This window comes from Micropterus salmoides, unplaced genomic scaffold (assembly GCF_014851395.1).
Source record: "Micropterus salmoides isolate LMB-PRFRI ecotype aquatic unplaced genomic scaffold, ASM1485139v1 Ms_hic_scaffold_19, whole genome shotgun sequence".
NCBI lineage: Eukaryota > Metazoa > Chordata > Actinopteri > Centrarchiformes > Centrarchidae > Micropterus > Micropterus salmoides.
Genome location: NW_024041039.1, coordinates 60,474 through 75,060, shown reverse-complemented (window position 1 = coordinate 75,060; position 14,587 = coordinate 60,474). Strand labels below are relative to the sequence as shown.

General features: G+C 45.6%; 1 protein-coding gene and 1 pseudogene across 1 annotated transcript in view; both read right to left on the bottom strand.

Moving 5' to 3' along the window:
• The window catches only part of LOC119910764 (MAX gene-associated protein-like), a 36,548-nt gene extending 29,883 nt beyond the window's left edge, over window positions 1-6,665 (bottom strand). Inside the window, 2 exon segments of the mRNA XM_038729574.1 lie at window positions 129-1,312; window positions 6,416-6,665. Of these exon segments, the coding sequence (XP_038585502.1) occupies window positions 129-1,237 (1,109 nt within the window). The 5' untranslated portion in view covers window positions 1,238-1,312; window positions 6,416-6,665.
• A 6,262-nt stretch (window positions 6,666-12,927) lies between these two features.
• LOC119910031 overlaps window positions 12,928-14,587 on the bottom strand; it is a 33,727-nt pseudogene continuing 32,067 nt past the window's right edge.

The following is a 14,587-nucleotide window of genomic DNA, read 5'->3' as shown; positions in this document are numbered from 1 at the left end:
TTTGGTGAAGAGTAAAGGAAGCACAAGATGCAGTAGCTAACAAAATACCAGCCATGAAACTAGACTACAATGTATTCCGAAACATGCCAATTTACAAGTTGGTCTTTCTTGTACTGTAGAACTCTTACCGCGAACATTCCCCGGTGACCTTGGCAGCTGACTGATCTTTGTTTGTAGTGGAATTTTTCTGGAGATCACCCGACACAGAAGGCTTTGAGTCTGCTGTTTTTGAGCTTCTAGGTTTATGGTTTGCAAGCAAAGACTTCAAGCTCTTCTTCACAGGGTTCTGCTCGTTGCTTGTCGTGTCACCGCCTTTATGCGAGTCTTTGCAAGAGTTCAATTTCAGCTTTGGGCCCAACAAACTGGAGCCGTCCTCCTTCAGTCCTTTAGCAAACGGGTTGTAGTCGACTTTAAGCTGAGAAAACCGTGAGTTCTGGTAAGCAGTGACTGCCATAAACTCAGTCTGGGGGAACGTGAATGTGACAACATTGGGACCAGTTAGTTTTAAGTCTTTAGCAGCTTTGTCAGTTTGGACCACGTGCAGTCGTGGCAAGTAGCGGTGCATCGGATGCAGGATGGCGTTCCCCTCTTGGTCTGAGATGTTGTTTGTGAGCTTCAGTTTGTAAAAGGACACTGGACTCTGCATCCAGTGTTGACCCGTTGACGGGGAATCTGGATGAGCGAATGGCTGACTCTTTAAATGACACTCTGCCTTTCCAGCAACTTCCCAGCTCTTGCCGGTCCATTTGTATCGACTGTTGTCCAATGGTCGAATGTCCATGATCAACAAGTACTTCCGAGATGCATGCAAGCCAGAGATGCGAAAGCGGCAGTAGGGGAACATTCTGCTGCCTTGTTTAGTCAGAATCATCTCCGTTTTGCATCTGAAAAACTCGTTCCACATGCTGTTGTTGTCCAGCGTCACTCGGATGCCTTTGCAGATGCTGTCTGGTGAGAGATTGTCTGGCTGAGAGTTTGAACTGGCAGGATGTTTCGCAGAAAGGAGTCCAACAGAAGTCCTGATGGCTTCCTTTGATGGGTACATAATTGGTTTACCCATCATATCTGCCTCTTCACTGCTTCCACCGGTGCTTTGCTCCATCCCACCGTCACTCGCCTTCCCTAGTTTTGGAACAACAAAGCATGCAGAGGGATGGTCCCCTGCAGGTGCTGCTGCAGGGGTGGTTGCCCCTTCTTGATGGAGAACCATTCCTTTCTGCTTCTTCTTAGAAGCCATGAACAGGTCCCAGACATCTAAAGGGGAGGAGGGTCCTGCTTTTTATACATCTGTACCATGGTTCAAGACAGCATCCTGAAAAACAAAATGATAAACTTTCATTAACTATTTGATATGATGCAAATCATCAAAGAAAAAACGGAACACTTAAGGGATATTTGTGAGTTTGCTGTTGTGTGTTAAGAGTTACGGTGTACCAAGAGACCACGCACACGAAGCCACTGAAGCTACAAACGTAACTGATGTGCGCCACCTCTAAAATGTCTTGTCTGGACAACTAAAGAGATACCACATGAAGACAACGAGCACTCTGATTGGTCAACCATTGTTTTGTACAACGCCAGTAGAGATTGTTGCTGATTTTGACACATCTAGCAAAACATGAACGAATGGAAACATGATTACTTTGGCTACTGATTGTAATCTTCTACTCAGTAATTAATTAATAGACTCAGTAAGTACAGCCGTTAGCACTACTGTAATCTCTTCTGTCAAGTACAAATCTCGCTTAAATCGCTGTAATCAGGAGCTAAACCTGTGACTGTTTAGAAAGAGACGCCATTTAAAGAATCCTGAACAGAATTCTATGGGGAAAGCCCGTAACGCCAATGAAGGCGGTTGTATGCACACATCCCTCCCCTCCCGTAAGAAAGCCAATAGTCTGCTTTTAACAGCTGAGTCAAGAAACACATCAAGCCAATCGTGTGGTTCCACTGACGTCAGAGCACAGCTGAGGTTTGCGACAGTTTCAAATGTTGTGGTGGCGACGAGGAGCAGGTGTGTGACAGATCAGATGCTCTACATGTCCGCCAAAATACTGTGTGAAAAGGTGTCAAATGTGATCTGCAGTACTCGCAGAGTGTGTTAGAAAATTCTACGGTGCCTTCTAAAAACATATACGCTTACTGCTGACTGCTGACCAGTCAAAGTGCAGTTCCGCATGACGAAAAAACTGTCATCGGGGGGGTTCACACAGGCTCTGTGCGGATATCTGCGTGCCTCCCATTTTTTCCAACCGACTATGCTATCAGAGCACCAACCGATCTACTGCGCATGTGTGGAACGAGTCCACCAAGCTGACTCCAGACAGTAGTAAACAGAAGTAGTCCGCTCCAGAGTATAGGCTATTCGAGCCTTTAGTCCACCAATAGCCTAACGCCCCGGAGGGGTTACCAAGATGGCTGCCAAGTTGCGGGAGGTGCCTATAAGGAATTTGACTAAACAAGCATAAGCTGCGTTTTCACCGCAGGAACTTCCCCCTGGAACCAGGAACCTTTGGATGAACTCACCGCATTCCGTTAAGTTCCGGGCACTTTTACCCCCAAAGTCCCTGTTTGGGGGGTAGTGCATACCAAAAGAACTGGAACTTGGGAGGGTGGGGCTTGCCTTGCAGTGTATTTCTGAATGGTCTAGGTGAGGCTACTCGCTTTACATGAGCATTTCAGCTGTTTTGAATCCGCTTTAGCCCCTTTTCCACCGCACGGTACCAGCTCGCCTCGCCTCGCCTCTGGTTTTCCACTGCGGAAAAGTTTTTTTTCGTATCACCTCTGTCGAGGTTACAGTCGAGCTGAGGCGATACTAAAACAAAACACGACATACCCGCTGATTGGTCAGAGAGAATCGTCACTATTCACTGTATCATCACTGCGCGCCAGACAGAGGCCAGCAGCAGGAAGTTTTATATTTTACAGTTTTCACACGTTATTTCATCACTAAATCCACTTCTGAGAAGTTTTGAGGTGAAATCAGCTGTGTAGATATTATAATATTGACAGTTTTATGAGAAGTGATGGCGGAACACAAGTGTGCTTGAGAGTTTTTGGAGTTGAGGAGCTCCGCGAGTGGCTGCGGGTTGAAGCCTGCTGTGACCCGCGGGAGGAGCGTGTGAGGCCGGCCGGCCGCTCACAGAGCCCTCTGCTCCCGCCGTCACACAGACCGCTGCAGCAACAACGCCAGAGGAAAACACAGCTGGAAGCTTTTCATACCGCTTATCTGTCTTTACATTCTGAGGAAGGTTCAAACGCTTTGACTTAAACCCAGAGACAGCTGTGTGGGTCGCATTGAACATTACGTTTCAGCAGTTGTGTGCGGCGTCGCTATGACGACCAGCTACACTGAGGGGCACGGTGGGCCGAGACGGGGCGAGCTGGTACAGGTAATAGAAAAACGGCATTTGTAGCTACTGCTCATCTCTCTTCCACCGTTGACTCAATGAAATTTGCAAATCAAATAAATCACGATCGACACCCAGATAGCACCCACAAGTCTCGCTGATGTCGGATCGAGATCGTACATCTGTATTATATTTATAACTTGTAAACAGCAGCCAGTGTGCAGCTAGTCCTGCGGTGTGTTTGCAGCTAACAGCTGATAGAGTCCAGCTAAATTCTGGGTCCAGAGTTGTTGTTTTAAGCTTTCATCATTCAGGAGTTTTCTACAAGGAGCCGATGTACGTCCCCCCCTCCTCTCCTAAACAAACAGACCAGCTGATTACAACAGGTCATAAAGCACGTTAAAAATCACATTACTCCGACACTCAGGCGGAAACAGGAAGCGAGAGCTGCGAGCTGCTGATCCTGGGACTAAACGTCCTGGGTACCTTTGGTCGAAAGACGGCTTATAGCTGCTGAAATAATCCAATACGCCACTCCAAAGCTCACACTCTCACTGAACCCTGGACCAGGCTGAATCCAGTTTAAGAATATGAACCTGTGTCTCTCCACCTCTCACTGACCCCCGTTTAAAAATAAGCGGCTATCCAGCCTCTTACAACCCACACCTTGCCCTTCGCTAAATGTAAAGCTGCTGATGTAAACAAGCGTCGTGATAAACAATTAACACCCAGCAAGCCAAATATTTTTTGCAGAATTAATGAACCAAATGAGGAAAGACGAGTGAACGCTGGACTGATAGTCTATTGGTTAATACAAAGCAGACTTCAGAACCCCTCCCAGACATGGACTCTGTAACAGTGCTAGCTTCTTCTTTCTAATAAAATAGTTTTTGGGATTCACACACGTCTCTGCTACATAAATACTCCCTGAGTTGCTTTATTAAAACGTGACAGGACTGTTCCAGCTGCATGCCGCCACCTGGCAGCAAACTATGGTGAGATGGGAAATATCAGAATCAGAATGAAGTGATGGATTTATTAAAATTTTGCTTCTTGTGGCTTACTTTAATGATCACCGTGAGCCACAGCAACGCTTCTCAACATCAAACCAACTCTGTTGATCCACCGATTCAGTTTCTGATCCAATCTGCTGCTTGTTTCACAGCCTTCAGTCTGACGGACAGCAAGCAGAGCGCATGACTGACTGACTACATGATTGATTGAGACTGATCACATGAGAGCAGAATCGTTAAAATTTGCTCATTCACAAAGTTTTCTGTCTTTAAAAAATTATCATTCACTCACTGTCATAATTATTACAGCGCTCTGAAGAAGAACAATCAGTATCTCTGTGGATTTCACTGTGCGCTGCCTTAGGCCCGATCAGACAGAAAGCGTTCTGGGCCTTTTTGGTTGAATTTGGAGCAGTGCGCTGCGTTTTTTTATGTTGCTAGGCAACCACCGAATCAGCTGTCCTGTCAGACTAATCAAAGATTTTAGCGCCAGCGATCTGTAATCTTTGTCATATTAGCAGAAACTTCATCACAGCTCACAGGTCTGGGTCTGTTGTTGCTTTAAAAACAAACGCAGGGCGGCTGCTCTGCCGCTGTCTGAGGGTGAGAGGTGAAGCAGGAGACCCTCAGAAAGAGGAGACGCCGCTGGTAGCACCGCCAGCTGGTAGCACCGCCAGCTGGTAGCACCGCCAGCTGGTCCAGGAGCTTTGTTTTTATGATGGTTGGTTCAAAGCTTATTCTAGGATGACAAGGGGACAGTTTGTCTCCGGACAATCCAAGCAACTGGAAACTTTCGCCACCACAACTGAGGGCCCGCCTCTCTATTCATCTGATTGGACAGTTGAAAAAACGCAAATGACGTCGGGCGCTTTTCTGCTCAGAGTTGAATTTTTTTTATTTTGTGCGCTCAGAGTGCTTCTTTGAAAACACGAGGCAGGCGCCCAGGGCGCACAAACAGCGCGCAGGACGCTCACTGCCAATAGGAAACGATTTAAAAGACACCTCTCACTGGAAAATACACGTTCTGTCTGATCGGGGGACTTAGCCTTTACAGTATGTTCAATTTCGACTTCTTCCGCATTGAATTAATAAAGAAATGTCGCAGACACGACCTTTTCGGGTTTGCAGCCTTGAAGAAAATGTGATGTGGTTGTTCCAAACATGTAATGTTGCAAACATTTACGTAACAACATGTTCAAAGCTTCAATATGTAGCAACTATTTGCTAAGATGTTAGCCATTACGATGAGGTGATGGTGTTGCTGGGAGTCTGATTCAGTTTGTCCACTAGGGGCCACATTTATTCAAAGCAGCTTTAAATGTGTTTTTAAGTGTAAAGTCAGACTGTGGCCTTTCAAATATATTGTAAACTCCATTCTTTTCAGGGCAGAAAACAAAACCTTTAGCTGGTTAACTTCAGAATCGCTACCCGCCTGCAGTTCAACGCTCATCAGGTCTGTGCCATTTTTAAAATGTGTGTTGATAATTATATAGCTGCTTAGATCGGCTGGCCAGCATGTGTTAAAGACAAAGCATCATGCAACAGTGTGTAAATTCCCAAATGTGACAACCTGATTATCGCCACACAACATACCAAACCGTTCCCCACACGTCCAGCAGTCTGTTAAGTTTTAGTCAATGACCAAAATCCGTTCACGTGCTGTACATGTTGAATTTACAACTAATTTGTCCATAGGACTGTATTTAAAAAAGCTATTGTCCCTCCATGATGCATGCTTGAACTGATCTGCATGTTGGTATTTACCAGCAGCAACAACTGTAAACTTAAGCAAATAGATAATTAATAAAGTATGCTAGGTTCAGGAAACTTTACCTCGCAGCAAACAAGAAGTATTTCAGATTAGCTTCACAGAGACATGTTTAACTGTGGATGCATGAGACTAAAGGTGGCCTTTAAAGAGACTGCAGCTAGCTAGCAGCAGCAGGCCTGATGCTGAGCCCGGTAATGGCTTCCCAGTAAACACTAAACCCTCTCGGTCGGTCCGTCCTGGCCCACTGCGACCATGTGCTCCCATAACAGCACACGGATTACCTTCTGCGTGGTGGAACAGATCGAGTGTTTCGACGGTGTGACATGAATCCGAGCGCTACCGTCTGTTATTCCGCCGTAAAACCATCTCCGGCACCGTGGTTATGTTCTTACTGAGGGGGATAACTGCATGCGGTGTCCTTGCGCTGAAACGTCAGCGCCCGTCCTCGTCTTCTCCGGTACTGCGCAGCCTCGGACGCCATCTTGCTGCCGCCACCTGGTTCAAAACTCGTCCCGGCGGCACCGGAGGTTCTGCCGCCGGTACCTGCGGGGGAAGAGCTGTAGGACCGCGGGACCGCGTCTTCTTCCATTCTGTAGATTTACCTCCTCCTGCTGGACCGTTTATTGGAATATAAAACCCGCCTGGGATGCGGTGGACAGACGCCATGACCGACAGACGTTTGTCTGCTTACCTTCAGAAGCAGAAGTGAACTCCTGTTTTAGTCAAACCGGGTCAGTTTAACGTTATCAGGGAAAAATGGACGCCGTGAGGCTTGTCAGGGGCTTCGTGATCAAAAACCACCGACAGAACAGGGGAACTATTTCCTGCGGGGACCCTGACTTACGGCCGGAAACAGAACAGTTCAACTGCTGCTCGAGGAGATTTGTTTAAAGGCCGGTGTGAAAGAAAACAAGAACACAGCCTGAAGTTCACTGTGGCGATGAGATGGTTAACTGTGGCTGTGAAATCGCGCCTTCGCTTCTGCCTTCTTTGTTATGGGTCGTAGTTTCTGGTGGTGTTTCCCAAAATGGGTTCAGCTCAGTGTAAATGTGTGTTTAACTGTGTTATGTTTGAGATCCAGGAGACAGGATCACTCGTTCTGTCACATTACGGCGCAGCAGCGGACTCCATGTTGTTTTCACTACCCGCGGGAATCCGGGACGACAGCGTTAAATGTCCCCGTTCTTTCACTCGGTGGCTTGTCGTGTACGGTAACGTTAACGGAGAGGGAAGTGATCCGTGCGAGTGTGGTAACGTTAACGGAAGCGGTGCGGGGAGGATCCGCAGAGATGATCCGCCGCTTCTAACAAACAAAGGGCTGCATGAGGCTGCTGCGCGTGCATTGAACGGGACACAGCCAGCTAGTTGAAACCGGTGTTACATCCTCAGATTCACAGCAGGAAGTCACCGTCGACGGTAGCAGCAGCCATTGTTGGCTCCTTTACCGTTAATAAAGTCAGTTTAACCGACGTTAAACCGCCTCAGCTGTGGTCACACTTACGACACGCGCGTGTGTTTGTGCCGCAGAGGCGCGCATGCGCGTTGTGAAAACTTAATATAAATCAGGTGTTTTGTCTCATATTTTGAGTGTATATGTGATTTGATGTGTCGGTCTTGTGATTGTTCTTATTGGTCATCTTCCACATTGAACGCGGCCCCCAATGCAGATGGAGGTAAACGCAAAATGAGCCGCAGCGACATCTACAGGGCTATTTTCGTTAGTTAGCTCCCAGGCTAAGAGCTAACCGACAAGCAGCTAAACCGGTGTGCTGCTCGCCAGGTAACCGTCTGCTGCCACAGACCTGTATCTGAAGCGCCCCATCAGGTCACTAAACACTGAATCGCTGTGTGACGTTTACAGAAACGTTTCAACGTCACGCATCGTTATTTATTGAAGAGGCACGTATCATTTATGTTGGCACAAGTTCCCCTGTAACATGGAGGCGGTGGGAGAGGGTTCGGCAGAGCCTCCATCTTGAGAGAAAAACGCTCCTTTTGTATGTGGACATGTCGAGTTGACCCAGTTTCTATGCGGAATCCAAGAGGAAGATACCATCTGAAGAAATAAATGACTTCAGATCTTGGCTGTAAGCAGCAGAGTTTATCCAGTTTCACTCAGAATCAGCTTTATTACCAAGTAGTTTCTACAGATAAAAGGATCTGCTTTGGTGCTTAATAGACACAAACCTACATAATAAATATAATTGACAAGTTATAAAAGAATAAATACTGTGCAGTATTGCAGTTATTTACGGTCGTCCTCGTGTGAAGAAGTGGTTTTACAGTGAATTATATTTATTTGAATGATATTGATAGAGAATTTCCCCTCGGGGATCAATAAAGTATTTCTGATTTAAAGGAACAATTAGAAATTAAAGTCATAATTTAAATATGGTGCTATGAATAAATTAAGTATTAAGTACAATTACTCAAGTACTGTAAGGATATAGTACTTCTACTTAAGGAATTCCATATTATGCTGCTATCTACTTTTACTCCTACATTTAAAGGGGGAAATATTGTACTTTTTGCTGCATTATACTTCTGACGGCTTCAGCTTACTTTAACAGGCTTCCCACGCGTTTTCCAGTCATGGAAAATGAGAGGAAAATAGTTTAATTTTGTTCTTCTGAGCTTGTTTTAAACTGTTGCATGTTGTTAAAATCAGACCTCTGCAGAGAGGAACACGTTAGTGTATGACGTTATCCGTGTCTGTCACACCAGCCAGATCACTGAAAATGTCCTGGAAAATGATCTCTAGAAAAAAGTGGGAACCTTTTTACCTATAAAACATTTTTATATAATCGTGTGTACAATTACAGTACATACAATATTAATCAGCTCCACCTCAAACTATTAGTGCAGGAAGATGTTATGGACAGTAATGCATCAGTATAAACAGTCCATAGAGAAGAAATAACACAGAGGTCATTTCTGCACTTTAAGGAACATTTTGTAGGCAGTACTTATGTACATTTACTACTTTACTAAGTATAACTGAGTGCAGACATTTCACTTGTGATGCAGTATTTCCTCACCTTGAGTGCTACTTTTACTTGTAAACTAGACAAGTTATTTTAATGTAATTCTGTTTTCACTTCTTCAGGAAACTAACACACTGGTTATATTCCCCCGGTTCCTCTGTAGTATGAGTTGTCAGTCTCTTCAGGTGTGACTGATGTATTATTTTTCAGGTGAGCCTTCAGTCAGATTCTCAGGACGGCTCATCAGCTGACTGTTCCTCCTCAGCGTGGATTAAAAGCTGTTGGTAATAATATGAAACAATACAGAAATCAATGTGGCACAAATGACGCTTTATTTGTTTGTCCAGAGTCTCACACATCTGCTCTCTGTACAGATCTGCAGTCACACAGGTAAGGACGTGACAACAGGAAGACGTCAGCTTGGGTCTTGAATAAATTCAGGGTTTGATCTCTTTGAGGCAACATACAAAAACATCTTAAAACATACTGTCCCTTGATATCCTGACATGAAGAGTGGTGCAGACGGAAAAGTTTAACTTACGTCAGGAAATTAACCTTTAGCTACACAGTTTGACAGTCAGACACCTCCAACACAGAAACCACTTGATTTCCAGGATCAATAAAACATCCCAGAGCTTTAAAATACAGAATTACATCTTCTATAGTACATCTGACTCAAATATACAACATAAGTACACGTGTTCAGTGATACTCTAAAGGACAGTTTACACACTTCAAGTAATTAAAAACTTCAGCTTCATTTCAGTGTTAGAGGAAATGTAGAAGTGAGTTCATGTAAAACAGAAAAACGCACAACATCATCTGCAGCAGCCAGGGCCGGATTAACACGCTGCAAGGGCCCCGGGCTCATGTGCCGTGGGCCCCCAACCCCCCTCCCTGCTCTGTGCATTGTGCATGTATTACACATTATTTAGTGAAATGCACCTTATTAGCACAATATAAACTGATATAATAAAGGCATACAACTACGTTTTGACATCAGGAGGGAACATTTGTACCTGATAATGCATACGTAGAATATTCCGGCTTTAATTATCGATTATTCTGCAGTCTAGAAACATCAGAAAATATTACAAAATGCCCGGTCCCCTCAGCCAACAGCCCAAAAACTGAAAGATGTTAAGTTTGCTACAACAGACAACTAAAAGACTGCATATATTCACATCTGAAAGGTGAGCACTACCTGAAACAACCATCTTATTGTTTGTGCTGTAAATATGAAAACAAATGCATTTCAAAATACATCAGCAGAACGGCTCATTAGGGCCTCGAACACAACGTAACGTCAGCCCGACGACAAACGGTCTTGTTATCATATCCTCGATCTTGGAACCCGTCGCTGTCGAGACTTTGAAAGTAGACACCTTTTTTAAAAAGCTAACAGAGATTATTATTAGACGTTTCAGCCAAAGGGTTTTGCTTTTTCTCTCCACACTCACTGTTTATACCTGCACGCAACCAAAGCCCGCTCATGATTGGTCAAAACTACTGTGACCGCAAATGGAAATCAGAACGCCTCCGACACCAAAGTCTTGTCTCTGATACATCTGTTTTATATGCAGGTGTCTGTTTATAGAGAGGATCGTATCCTGAACTGAAGAACTGCAACACAAACGCACCTTCCTGGTTCTGTTAACAAACTGATCCTCCTCGCTGCTCGTACCGCTCTCCATTAGTGACAACTAACGAGGATCCGCTTATAGGAATAGCTCCAGATTCATTGTCAGATGATCGACGTGAGAGAAAAGCTGTGATTATGTTGTTGCTGATGATACGCCGCGGAAAGTTAAAGGAAACAGAATAAAGCTGACTTAAAAAGTATTTGTTAATGAAAATATCAAACATTTCTTGAACTCCTGAAACGATCAGGCTGCTCTCAAGACTTCAGAACATCTGAAATACATGTGACAGTAAAGGTCTGTTCACCAGGCTGGTTTTCAGGTGATGCTACATGCTGGTGCAGGTGAAGCTGAAGCCGAGCACTGAAGTACCAAACTGCAGCAGAGAAATTAGCTCATTTAGCAACAGTCTCTGTTTGTACACCAGAAGGCGCTGAAAATATAAAAAACACCACATATACATATCTAAATCTTTAAAGGATTCATTAAAGGATCCAGGACATCCTTGTGAAAGAGATTAAAAATCTCAATGGATTTCTTTCCTGGTAAAATAAAAAAAAATTGCAACTGTAACTGTTAAAACAGCAAACAGCGTTGGATGGGCCTTCGCGCTGTGACATGTCTGGGCTTGTTGCGACCGCAGTGAAGTTGCCCGAGGTCGTTGGCGCTGCTCTGAATTATCATGCACTTTGGACACCTTACGTAGGAGTTTAACGTCACTTCGTGTACGTGTGGAACATACTGTCAAAATGTAAATTAAATGACCATTATAACACAGGGCCTAATTCCTGTTGCCAGTAGGTGGCGTTACAACTGACTGAATACTGGCATCAGGGCCCTGACATGTATAAACATGTAAAGTCTGGTGCAGATGTGAGCATGTTTCATGGCGAATTAGGAGTTCGTTAAAGTAAGTAACCTGTAAATTGCCAACAATTTAACCATTAAATCCAAAATGGCCGACTTTCTGTTGTGTTAAGGGCATCGCTCCAATCTGGACTGGTGTCGGCCTTCCTTCAGAACAAAAGCCATAATAATAAATTCTCTTGAATATTTTTACTTGTCGTGTTTAAATGTGAAACTGGCAGCGTTGTTTTAAGGCCGCCGCTGGATTGCCAAATATAAAGATGGCCGCCACTTCCTCCCGCTGTACAAAATGGCGCCATCCTGCACTGGTGACATCAATTAAAGCCAGAGTCGAGGTATCGAGGACCCGCCCACACACCCAGCTGACCCAATCACGGCAGGGCACAGCTGTCAATCATGACATGACCCCCCCCCCCCCTTCAATAACATCAGATAATTAAAAGTAATGAATACGAGCATCAGCGTGATGAAAACGACCTCACATGGGGAAAATGTATTTAGCGTGTACTTAGAACCGGACGCCCCAGCTATTCTGTCTCCGTCATGTGGTCCAGCTCTGGTTTAGTGTCGCTGTCTTGTACAAAAGTCTTTTGTTTTGAAGGAGCAGTTTCCTGTGCAGCACAGCGTGCAACTGACTCACCTCACAACATGATAATAAGTTAAATGTGGGTTTATCTGAACACGTTAGAGAATTAGAGAGGTGTTAAGAATAAAAACTGAATGAAACATGTTTAAAACTGGCCTTTATTCATTCATATGGTTAAAGAGTTTCACTTCCTGGTGAAACGCTTCTTTACCTGCACTTTATTTCAGTTCTCACTGCGGAATAATAAAACCGCAGGGGTTAACTGCGTCTCCTCGCGGCCAGCGAGTTCAAATACAAACGTTCTCTGTGTTCATTAATCTACTCTGTTAGATGTTAGAGTTTTGTCTAAAAATAATAATAAATCTCATCCTAGTTCCTCAGAGGCGCCGACTGAGCTGGCAGATTACAGGGACACAAACCTTTCACAGGTTAATCAGTTATTTTAAATGGTTTGCAGATTTTCTCAGGGTGTCCAAATACTTCTGGCCACATAACGTCCCTCCATGGTGGAAAGAGAGAAACACGTCTGAGTCTGTGCTAAGCTAGGCTAACAGTTTCCCTCCGCTTCCAGTGTCTGTGCTAAGCTAGGCTAACAGTTTCCCTCCGCTTCCAGTGTCTGTGCTAAGCTAGGCTAACAGTTTCCCTCCGCTTCCAGTGTCTGTGCTAAGCTAGGCTAACAGTTTCCCTCCGCTTCCAGTGTCTGTGCTAAGCTAGGCTAACAGTTTCCCTCCGCTTCCAGTGTCTGTGCTAAGCTAGGCTAACAGTTTCCCTCCGCTTCCAGTGTCTGTGCTAAGCTAGGCTAACAGTCACGGTGATCTGTATCTGACACAGAGAGAAATATTCTCTCAGGAAAAACGTTTCCAACATGCTGCAGTTTCCTTTCAGAGAAACTTGGTACCTGGTGAAACTCCATCAGCACTGGGAGGACTGGGGGAACTGGGGCCGTGTTGCATAGGTCCTGGATCAGGTGTACAGGTCCTGGATCAGGTGTGTAGGTGTGTTCAGTGTCTGTACCTTCAGAGACACTCAGAGTTCAGTCTCCACCCGCCTGCTGCTGCTCAGTGCCTTAAAGTGAGCGTCCCTCTCTGATCAGCTCAGGTATTGGAGGAGGAGCGCTGTGATTGGTCAGACATTAATGACGACATCGTCCTCCTCGTCTCTGACCTCCTCCTGTAGAGTGTCCGTCGACTCCCCCCTCCTCCTCCCTCCTCCCCCCCCACTTCCTCCTCCTCCTCGGGGGTCCACAGGGGCCGATGATGTATCTGTAGTCCCCTCCGATGGCTAGCGCGGCCCCGGACCCCACCATGAGCCAGTCCCGCTCCTCGTCCTCCGCTCCGCGCTGCCAGGGGACGCTCCAGCTCGGGGCCCCGGCTGCCGGCGTCGCCTCCTCCTCAGGCCCCGGGGCCCCGATTCCGGTCGCTCCCCCTCGGCCCGGCTCCCCCTCGTCCCCCTCCAGGTTGACGTAGAGTAAAGGCTCCTTCTGCGGGGGGGCGGGGGACAGGCTGAGCCTCAGCGCCTCCAGCTGGCCGACCAGATGTTGGAAACTGGGACGACATTTCGGGACGGGACTCCAGCAGCTGTGCATGAGCTCGTAACTGAAGAGGAAGAAGAAGAGGAGCAGACAGGATGTCAAACTGGTGCGGACAGAGACACAACACAACAGCTGAAAAATATATTTTAGAAAGTTTTTTGGGGCCTTTTTTTTGTTGGAAGCGACGAGTGGAGACGAGACAAAGGTTCGAGCCCGCTTTCTTTTTAATGTCCAACCAAATAGCCAGGACTCCTCGCCAGCCTGTCCGAGCTGAAGAAGCCTCTTCACTATCTTCAGAACGACTGAGAACCTCCACAGACGTCTTCTGACGTTATCCTTTACTTTTTTTTAGAATATCAGAATAAGAACTTTTTTAATTTGAGAATAAAAAGACGTTGAAAGAAACATTACGACATTATTAGAATACAGGGAAGGTGGGAAGGTGTCAGATGACCTGGAGTTACAGGTTTCACCTACAAACTTCTGATTCCCACTGTTTAGGATGCTGAAGTGAAATCAGCTGTTCTGAAGCAGAAATCACGACCTCGTCCTCCAACACAGCGGCTGTATGTAACTCTGCATCCTTCACTGGCAGAACCTCGACCCTCTCAGGGTTTTTCCTGGCTCACAACCCGGAGGAGTAGAGCTGTACGTTAGAAAGTATCATGTTAGATGAGCTGCCTCCAGATAGTTCATCAGTTGAGATTCAGCTGTTTCACTAATAAAACCATTTTCTGATTATCATTACCATGGACCGCAACATTGCTCTAAAAGTTTCTCAGCTTTACTGATTTCATATAAAAGCACAGGCTACTGTAGCTTAGCATCACTAGCCTATAATATTC